Source organism: Trypanosoma cruzi, genomic scaffold (assembly GCF_000209065.1).
Source record: "Trypanosoma cruzi strain CL Brener 1047053515015 genomic scaffold, whole genome shotgun sequence".
Lineage (NCBI taxonomy): Eukaryota > Euglenozoa > Kinetoplastea > Trypanosomatida > Trypanosomatidae > Trypanosoma > Trypanosoma cruzi.
In genome coordinates, this window is record NW_001849124.1 from 1 (window position 1) to 9,318 (window position 9,318).

Below are 9,318 nucleotides of genomic sequence, written 5' to 3' on the forward strand. Positions count from 1 at the left end.
GCAAGAGCGGATGTGGGTGTGAGGATAAACAAGGGACGGGCAGCAGGAACACGCCCTGCGGGCAAACAAGAAAAACGGTCACGTGGTCTCGTGAGGATGGTCGCTTGTAGCAAACACCAATGTTTCAAAAACACACATGTGTTGAAAAATAAACATTGGCTCTCGGCCCCCGGAAATTATACATGTCATATCCGAAAAGGCATGTGGAAGGCACCAGACTTCCACATCAACATAAATCCTAAAACGTGTGGCGCAGAAAAAAACGGGAGGACGCAAAAATACTGCGAGCCCATTCAAAAACGCGCCACAGTGGATGTCGCATGAGCAGAGATACGTGTGTGTGTTTTTGTAAAGGAAAACTCTAATTTACGCTTTACAGCATCTTACTCTCCTTTCTATTGTCAGAAGCCGCCGTTCAATGACCGTCGTCTTCCTCATCATCCTCAGAGCGGATGTCATCAAGGGGACCACCCAAAAGCGCCCGAATCGCCAGCTTCACAATCAGTGCAAACCAGTACAAATGCAGTCCCTGCAGCACCACCTGCAGGAGGACAACCAAGACCCAGTAGCACACCGTGAACGTGCGTATCTTCACCGCAAGCCCGACGCTTGCCAATGCGAGGAACGGGAGACAAATGAGGCGGAAGAAGACAAACAGCGCAACAAATACGACAAACGAGAGGAGCACCGTCGTGCTGCTAAAAACAAGTCTGTAGAGACGGCATGCTGGGGGCCCTGCAGGTGCAGCACCCTTTCCTCCGTTCCGAGCGGCTCGCTGCTCCCGCGCCTCTGCCGCCTTCACAACGTAGCTCAGGGCCTTGCTCACCGCAAGCATGATGTCACTGGCGTCGTGGATGAACAGTACATAAACACCAAAGCGATGCTCGTAGCTGCAGTGTGAGAAGACGATCAGGGCGATGGTCACAATGTGGTGGATCACGTACTCCAAGAAGTCCGAGCGCTTTATGTCGTGATCCGCGAGGTGCGAGAAGCACTCCGACAGGTAGAACCCAAGGCCGTACTGGTAGTAGAGCAGTATCCAGCGCCCGGGGTTGTACGGGTGCGGCGAGAGGATGTTGATGCGATTCGCCTCGCTGAGCGGGAGCCCAAACCACGGCTCGCCGCGCTGCACCATGTACCCAAACACGGTCGACGCGGTGTAGCTCACGGCAAGCCACAGCTGAGTCTGGAACTTCCTCAGCTTCTTGCGCTGCCCCCCGTTCAGAAGGATCGCATTGGCGCCAGTGCCCGCACACACCTTCTTTTGGCTGGTCCTCGGCACCACCACCTGCAGCTGCACGCCGAGCCACGCGAACCTCCGCTGGAAGAAGAGGCGAACCGCAATGAGCACGACGGCCCACAGCAGGCACGGCAGCAGCTGTGGCAGCGCCGCGGCGTCGAGCCCGACACCTCCCCAGCCGTTCAGGTGCACCTGCAGGGAAACAGGGTTCGTCACCAGCCACCACAGCTGCTCCCCTGTGAAGGTCAGGTTGCTGGCGTGCCGGTCCATCGCGGGGTCGCCGGTGTGGTTGTAGTGCGACACGAAGCCGTACTCCCTGGCGCGGTCGAGGGGCATCGCGTACATGTTTGCGGGGAGTCCTACGGTGCCATCAGTGAAACGCAACGTCCCCATGACTTCTATTCGGTGGTTCCTTCGATCGTTTCCCACCGGGTCTTTCTTTTTGCCTTATCTTCGCTGCTTCAGCTGCCACAGGGCCCGGCGCCGCAACACACACGCGCAGAGTAAAAGAGAGAGAAAAGAGGAAAGAAAGAAAAGTATTGTACAAATGTGCTTGTTGATGTCATGCCAAAAGCTTTTTTCTTACTATAAAACACCGGAAAAAATTATGGGCGTCACGATGGTGGCAGGGTGGGGAATGGCTCGAATGATTCATAACACGGTTTATTTCTGTTGCTTATTTTCCTCTCTTGCTTTGTCTTCGTGTGGGAAATGACGAATGATCAATAACAGGGTGTCCCACTGCACTTTCGTAAATCGGCTAGTCCTGCAAATGTATTTGTGCCTGTAAATCATTTTTAAACGTATTTCCTCTTTTGCACTTCAGAGGGAGGTGGAAATGGCCGCAGAGAGTGCAGTGGGGGAAAAAAGCTTTAGCCAAGGCAACGAGCGCGGTGGTGGTCCCTGGGGCGCGTAGCAGAGCTGCCAACCGTACACCCATGAGAAGGCGGAGCCAAGACGCAAGTAATCTCCCAGAGTGGCAGCAATAAAAAACAACTCGTCGTGGTTACCCCGGCGATTGCCTGGCGTCGCACTTTCCGCATCTCCTGCCTGCTGGTATCGCAGGCGTCCCCAAATTTCGGGGTTATCGTTCAGTGTCGTCGGCCCAACGGAGCCGGCAGCTGTCATGGGGCAGATGTACACAAGAAGCACTTCACACGCCTCGCCACCAAAAAACAAACTTTCAGAGTCATTTGATTTGTTTACAGCCTCGTAAAGTGCGGCGTACGAGGCGTACGGTGAGAAAAGAAAAAGGCGGACTGTTGGCTCCTGTGCGGGATCTCTTCTGCCTGTGGTGTCACTCGCATCATTTTTGGCGGTGTTGTCTTCCCCATCACCCTGCTCACTATAAATTATCTTCTTTTCACGTTGACGAGAAAGGGCATGCTTTGCCGCTGCTACCCTTGATTCCAATGGGAGATCCTCCGTGATCTCAGTAATGGATTCAATCGCGTTAATACATATCGTGGTGAGAGGATGCAGAGAGGGCGAAGATGCTGCGAGACATGCACTGTTGCGCGGACACCCCTCCCAAAACTCCATGGCGGGAGGTAAACCACCGACTACAGAAAAGGGCTCGGAAGCTTTTGTAATGCCCATGTCAGGCAGAAGCCTGAGCAACGCGGATGGAAGGGCGAGTTGTGTGAGGCACTGGGTCCCCTGCTCCTGCTCCGCGTGAGGGCACCTCCAACGGCGGCTCCACTCCTCCGCAGGCTGACGCAGCGTCGCGAGGCTCCTCTGCATCTCCAGAGCGCCTTGCTTCAGCACGTCCTCCATGCTGCTCGCAGGCAGCAGGTCCGTGAGCGCCCTGCAGCGCACCGCAATTCCCCTCCGCTGCAGTGCAAAGAATGACAGGCCGTGCGCCTCCGTAAGCCGCTGAACGGAGGTCAAAAAGAGCGTTGCAGCGGACGCCCTGACAGAGAGATTCACAGGAGCGTGTTTCTGCTTCACAGCCCTCTGCTCCCTCACTTGCATGATGTTACACCACCGTACTTTTTAGCCTTCTGCACGTGTCACGAAGCCGCCGCAGCGCAACCCCCCTTCTTCCCCCCCCGCTCCCTCAAAAAGAAAAGGAAAAGAAAGAAAAAATAAAGAACTCCAAAAGAAAAAAAAAAGAAGAAAAGAGGACTCCGGTCGGAGGCTCAAAACCCTCATGCTACACGCCACGCCTCGGCCACACACTACGGGGAAAATTCAGGCTTTGTACACAAACCGTTGCTTCTGCGACGGGTCCCTTTGCACGAATTCCTTCTCGATTAACATTTCCAAAGCCAACTTAAAGTCACTGTTTTGTAACTGAAACTGGGGATTTTGCTGCCGTGTCCAACAAAAGAGCTCATCGTACAGACAGGTACGCACGCTCTTCATGTGCTTGATGATGACTGCCTGTATGGAAGCTATGCGAGAGCGATGCACTTCTTCGTTAATAATTCCGTTTTCCTCCAATAACGCCCCAACCCGCGGCGGCGGTTGAAGGAAGTTATAGCGCGGCTTGTGTGATTTAAAGGCGGCATTCAATGCCACGCTCTCCTCCCCAGAGCCCATTTGTATCTTGAAGAAACCGTCATGGATGAGTTTCTTCAGTCCTCGCTGCAACAGAGTTTTGTCTTTGCCAATGCGCTGGGCGAGAAGCGTCCACGTCGTGCCTGAAGTACCCGCCTCGCTGAGAAATTGGAAAATATTAAACAACTCCAACGAGCCTACAATGACCTTCCCTGCCTGCGGGTATGCTACGGTGAAGGTGATGGTCTCCATGGAGGTGCGAAGCCACACAACGCGCCGATTACTGTACTGCGCGTGATAGAAGCGCGCAAACTGATCCATGGCATTATGCAGAGGTTGTGGCACATCTGTAAGCAAAGGATACGAGGGCCACGCAAGGCGTGAAAGAAGCCTCAGTGTAGGCCGGACAGTAACAGTCTCTGCACCGTGTCCACACTGCTCCGGTTGTAGTGCCTGTGGATCATATCCCTCAGGCGCATTTTTACCGGTCTCCATGTCCATACACATCTGAATCATCTGCTGTATTGCGTTGCGTTCGAGTGGAAGCAATTCATGCAGGTACTTACACACCAGCTTTTCCGTCTGCAGTTTCTCCCGCCGTGCCTCCATTGCGTCCACACTGCCGTCACGCGCTCGCCCCACCGCATAAAAGAGAAGTCGATAGGCAAGAAGTTCCTTGTAAAGACGCAAAAATCTGTCGATTGAAGAGACACTAAAAGCAAGTCGCACAGCCGACATTACCTCGTCCTCGTTGTGCAGCGACACCACCACCGTTTTTGCCCGTCCACCACCGCCAACACGTCGCACCTCTGCCTCTTCATGGCTTCCGTGCAGAAGATACGCCTGCATGATGCCAAGAAGAGTTTCAACAAACAAATCCGCACTCCTTTTTCGTTGCAGTTGATTGGCAATGGCGTTTTTCGCAATGCCGTAGAAGCATGGCACTGCGCTGCAGTTGTCAAGCAGCTTTGCCTTCAGCAATCGCATCTCGCACAGGCGATGGAACACATGTTCAGTCCGAATCAGGTAGGCGATAAGCCGCGGCCACCGCTGTTCTTCAGGGATTTCACCTCCGCTAAGAAAATGATCCACCGCCGTGGGAAGTCGTACCTCCAGAAATGCACGGCACACATCCGCCATCACAACGTACCCAACCTCCCTCGGAATGCTGCTCGGCAACGCTGCGCCAGCCCCAACTTGATCCCACAACCGCAGCGTCCGTCGTGGGGGTGCCTCAATGCAGGCCATGCTATTGGCGATGTCAAGCAACAGTTCCAAGGTGCTTCGCGTCTCACTTTCCTCCGCGGCGGCATCAAGGGCAAACAGTGCATCAAGGAGAGGCTGGAGAGTCGCCCGCATTAGATGGAAGATATAATATGGACGCAGGCCACATGGGGCGTTGGATGTTTCTTGCACGGAAACATCGTTGCCGGTTTCCCAGAAGAACACAAGCTTCACAAGGATGCCTTTAACACATGCCTCCTCCACAGCGGGCAGCTCACGCATTACCTCAAGCTCATTGTTCCAATACTGTGGCCATATCTTGAGAAGAAATACATGACGTGACTCCTCGCTGATGCCAGGTTCCAGCAATGACAACAGCGCTTCCCGCTGAAAGAACCCTCGGCAGCCATGCACGACACTCTGCAAGACTGTTATCACAAGACGCTCCTCTGCATCTCGTGCGGGATGCGAGAAAAGCTGAATAAGCTCAGATATGTCCACAGAGGGATTCCCAACTGTCAGCTTCTGCCGTACCTCTTCAACTACATGTAACGGATTGCCATTATTGTGGCAATGGGGATGCACAGTAGCGAAATGTTCACATCTTAACACACCATACCTTCGCTGTCGCTGGCACTGCAGGACTTTCATCAACAGACGCTGCAGCACATTTAGCTTCAGCCTATCACTGAGACTACTTCCCACATCTTCTCTTATCACCTCACTGAGTGTCTGCGCCCAATATTCCTGGCTTTTTGACAAAAACAAAAAGGCCACCAACTTGGGAAAGCGGCGAAGTGCTTCTCGCAACTCCATAGCATAATCTGCCGCCCGCATCACTCCTCCCCTTTCACAATTTTGCCTTCCTGTATCGTTGTTAATTTCTTCTTCTTCTTCGTCGTCCTCCTTCTCCATGTGTCGGTTAATCTCACAAAACTCATAGAGAACCATGCCTTTAACCCAATACCGCAGGAGGGCGTGAATGTCGTGCACGCCGTGGAGGGTGTGAAAGATGCGCTTGTACCACTTGAGGTGCTTCTCCCGAATGGTGCGAAGGGCGTCCCCCTCGCGGCGCCTCAGCAGTACTTCAAGATTAAGCGTCACGGTAAAGAGCTCGCGGAGTGACGGGAATGTCTCCAGTAGACTGGAGGCGCATGGGATGCGGGGCGAGAGAGCCTGCACACCGAGGGCACCAAAACTCTCGCGATCTACCGCAGCGTACGCCTCGCGGAGACGACTGGCAGCCACCACCTCCTCACATGGCCGATCCCTTTCGTCCTCCTTTTCCTCATATTTGCATGACTCCTCCACCATTGTTGTCCGCTGATGCTTCTTCCACCCCCTTCTTCTTCTTCGTTTCACAAATTTGATGCGTGCTGAAAACAACCCAGACACTAACACGGCCTGCACCGAATGAAGGCTGAAATAAAAAAGGGCCAAACTAACACTGTGCTGCAGACGAAGCGAGTGAGGGAGAGAAAAGAGACATGGGCACCTCATCGCACTACAGCCAGCAGCCATCAACACGCACAGAGACACGCACGCAAATACAAATGTAAACAAACAACGGCCTCTCAAAGCACCCGTAAGAGGTGGAGAGAGCCAAAAAAAAGTATATGAGAAAACAAACAACTAATCAAACCGTAAAGGCAAAAAAAAAAAAAAGAAAAATACATCACAATATATTGATGTATATTCAAAAGGAACCATCCTCAAAAACAATGACGGCTCTATTACAACCATATTTTCCTTCTCCACCGTTACGTGTCCATTGAGGTCACGACTTTGAAATTCCCCTTGAATGTGGGGCCACTTTGATTCCCTACCGTCGATGGGGTTGCTGCGAGCGGTGAATGCAATGACACAAAGGCATGGGGAACAGGCTCAGAGGACGGCATACTTCCCAACGGTACTGCTGCAGGCAAAAAAAGCACACCGCTGGTGGATGGTGCAGCTGTTGCGGCAGACGCCCCAATCGGTGGCATACGCGGCGTCCCATCGGTCGCATCGCTGAGTGCGGCTGTTGGGTTCTTCTCAAAATCACAAATAGACATCTCCCCATCATCACTGCACGTGGAATACACGGTGCTACCCACGTCTGTCGTAAAATGCCGCTGAAATGACGGCCAGAAGGGGTCGACAACTTTTCCTTTCCCCATTTTGTAACCGCCGTCTCCTGAAAGCGCGCCATCAGCGTGGCACACGGCCTCATCAGAGCCGTTGCAGGACATAAGCAAATTGTTGAACGTGTAACCTGAGGCTTCAACGCTATTCTTCTCGACGGCTTCACTCACATCGCCTCGTCTCCAGCCGTCTTCGCTCGCCTCAGAAGTATTTGTCTGCATTAACTCGTCATGCAACATAGAACTGCCGTGGTGTACCTTTTTCCCGCAAGAAAGAGGCGAACAATTCGTCATAGAAATGCCAATATCGATACAAGGCGTGGAACGTGTTGCAGCAGCAGCAGCAGGAGCAGCGGCAGGAGCAGTAGACTCACTCTCCGGTGTGACGGGCCGACTGAAACTTTGAAAACTGGCCTCCTTTTGCAACTCGCTTCCACCATCCCGCGGCAAGTACGATGGATGCGTCACGAATGACGTGCATGGAGACTCTCTTGCGACGTCCCCACAAGACTGCACCACCAGCCGCTCCGGATCGTCCCCGCGCACCACCACGCCGGTCACCGCCCCCGCGGCCTCCACCGGCTTCACGGAACATGCCGCCGCTTTGATGTCCCTACGCACGCTGCTGCCGTCTTCACTGCTGTTGTCGTCCAAATGCACCTCACGACTGCGGCTCAACACCCCCACCACCTCCTCCCCGTTACGACGAACATGATGGTTTGTTGCTTTACTTGGCACCCCATGTCGGTTTTCTTCTTCTTCTTCTTCTTCTTCTTCTTCTTCTTCTTGTTGCTGTTGTGGATGCGGCTCCACCACGATGTCCGGGAGTCCCACTTCGAGTAGCGCCTCTTTTCGTTTCCCCTCCCGCCACAAGTTCAGGACAAAGCAGGTTAGTGTAACGCCAGCCAGAGATAGAATCGCCACCCAAAGAGGAAGAAAAAACATCTCCCCCCGTCAACGTGTTTAATAAAAAAAATGCCGCACAAACTTTCACCTCCTCTTCTCTTCCTACTCGTTAGAGTGAGAGAGAGAGAGAGAAAGGCAGAGGATGTGTGTGTGGCCTTTGGATGCGGCATGAACATGCGAGCAAAAAAAGAAGAAGAGGGAAAAAGAAAAAGACATGCACATGACGGAGGAGAATACATGAGCCACTGGGGGGAGGGGTTCATTCCTTCCCACCAAAAAAACAACAACAACAACAAAAAAAACAACACCATCCGTGAAATAGACTGGAGGGAACCGACAACACAAAAAAGGAATGGAAGGAACCACAACGACCTCGTCAAGTTCAAAGTGAGGGATAAAGGCGTGATCAACAACAACAACAACAACAAAGCATGCACACATACGCACACACAAAAAAACACACGGAAATATATATATATATATATATGGAAAATCAAAAAATCGCGCGCACGGAGGGAGTAAAAATGGGTAAAGCAGCACAGAAAAAAAAAAAAAACTTATGAAAAAGGACTATTTCTTTTTTTTTTTTTTTAGTTTTAAATTTTCTTCTTCTTTTCCTTCTGTTTTTTTTTTTTCTTCCTTTTTTCCTTTTGTTTAGTCGCTGCATTCTCTCTCTGTCTCCCTCCCTCCCTCCACGTTCCCTGCCCATTGAACCATTAAGTACACATGCACAGTCACACAGATACCGTGAGGAAAAAGAGAAAGGCGTAAGGGAGGCGGGCAGGGGATTATTCCACACGGTGGATGTCCCCTGATGTAAAGAAAAAGTCCTGAGAGTCCACACACACACACAAAAGAAGTGCCCAGTTGAGATTCCCCGCCGTCAGGGAGGGAAACAAAAAAAAAAAACAAATGATTGAGTACATGAATGAATGAATGAATAAAAAAAAAGAAGGGAGAAGGAGTGGCCGCTGTTGCTGCCTTTCATTCCATGGCCCGCCGCGGGTTCTCGAAGCTCGGTCCGTTTTTACGTTTGAGGAGAGGTGTAAGAATCCACTCCAGCGTGGACTTACTTCTCGCCAGATGCTGCTGGCACAGTAACGCGTCGTATTCGGCATCGTCATCAATGAAATACACGACGCCCTCGTTTGCGGGGTTCAGCAGGTACGGCAGGCCCTTCCCGTACACTTCGTCCGCGTCCGGCTGGGCCTCCCTCTCCCTCGCCTCCTCCTCCTCCTCCTCTTCCTCTTCCTGCAGATGCTGCAGCTGCGCAAACAGCGTATCCACCGTCTCGCCACGCTGCAGGGGCTCGCTGCCCTGACG

At 52.5% G+C, this 9,318-nt stretch overlaps 5 protein-coding genes across 5 annotated transcripts, besides 12 other annotated features; all 5 read right to left on the bottom strand.

The window, feature by feature from the left end:
• Positions 1-3,731: a sequence feature (heterozygous, Esmeraldo-like haplotype).
• Positions 416-1,633, bottom strand: Tc00.1047053507395.10 (hypothetical protein, conserved; the record flags this gene model as incomplete). Its single annotated transcript, XM_800834.1, has 1 exon — positions 416-1,633. One exon carries the CDS (start codon positions 1,631-1,633, stop codon positions 416-418), a length of 1,218 nt encoding a protein of 405 aa, XP_805927.1.
• On the bottom strand, positions 2,063-3,214 carry Tc00.1047053507395.14 (hypothetical protein, conserved; the record flags this gene model as incomplete). Its single annotated transcript, XM_800838.1, has 1 exon — positions 2,063-3,214. The coding sequence occupies one exon, from the start codon at positions 3,212-3,214 to the stop codon at positions 2,063-2,065; it is 1,152 nt and encodes a 383-aa protein (XP_805931.1).
• Positions 3,302-3,362: a sequence feature (A-rich).
• Positions 3,434-6,487, bottom strand: Tc00.1047053507395.20 (hypothetical protein, conserved; the record flags this gene model as incomplete). The annotated part of the gene is made up of 1 exon (XM_800835.1): positions 3,434-6,487. One exon carries the CDS (start codon positions 6,485-6,487, stop codon positions 3,434-3,436), a length of 3,054 nt encoding a protein of 1,017 aa, XP_805928.1.
• Positions 3,732-7,145: a sequence feature (areas not merged during assembly with more than two copies in the genome that could not be assigned to a particular haplotype).
• Positions 6,727-8,034, bottom strand: Tc00.1047053507395.30 (uncharacterized protein; the record flags this gene model as incomplete). The annotated part of the gene is made up of 1 exon (XM_800836.1): positions 6,727-8,034. The coding sequence occupies one exon, from the start codon at positions 8,032-8,034 to the stop codon at positions 6,727-6,729; it is 1,308 nt and encodes a 435-aa protein (XP_805929.1).
• Positions 7,146-9,318: a sequence feature (heterozygous, non-Esmeraldo-like haplotype).
• Positions 7,421-7,457: a microsatellite.
• Positions 7,840-7,877: a microsatellite.
• On the bottom strand, positions 8,098-8,436 carry Tc00.1047053507395.40 (uncharacterized protein; the record flags this gene model as incomplete). The annotated part of the gene is made up of 1 exon (XM_800837.1): positions 8,098-8,436. One exon carries the CDS (start codon positions 8,434-8,436, stop codon positions 8,098-8,100), a length of 339 nt encoding a protein of 112 aa, XP_805930.1.
• Positions 8,275-8,302: a microsatellite.
• Positions 8,403-8,423: a microsatellite.
• Positions 8,463-8,482: a microsatellite.
• Positions 8,569-8,651: a sequence feature (T-rich).
• Positions 8,903-8,940: a microsatellite.
• Positions 9,204-9,248: a sequence feature (CT-rich).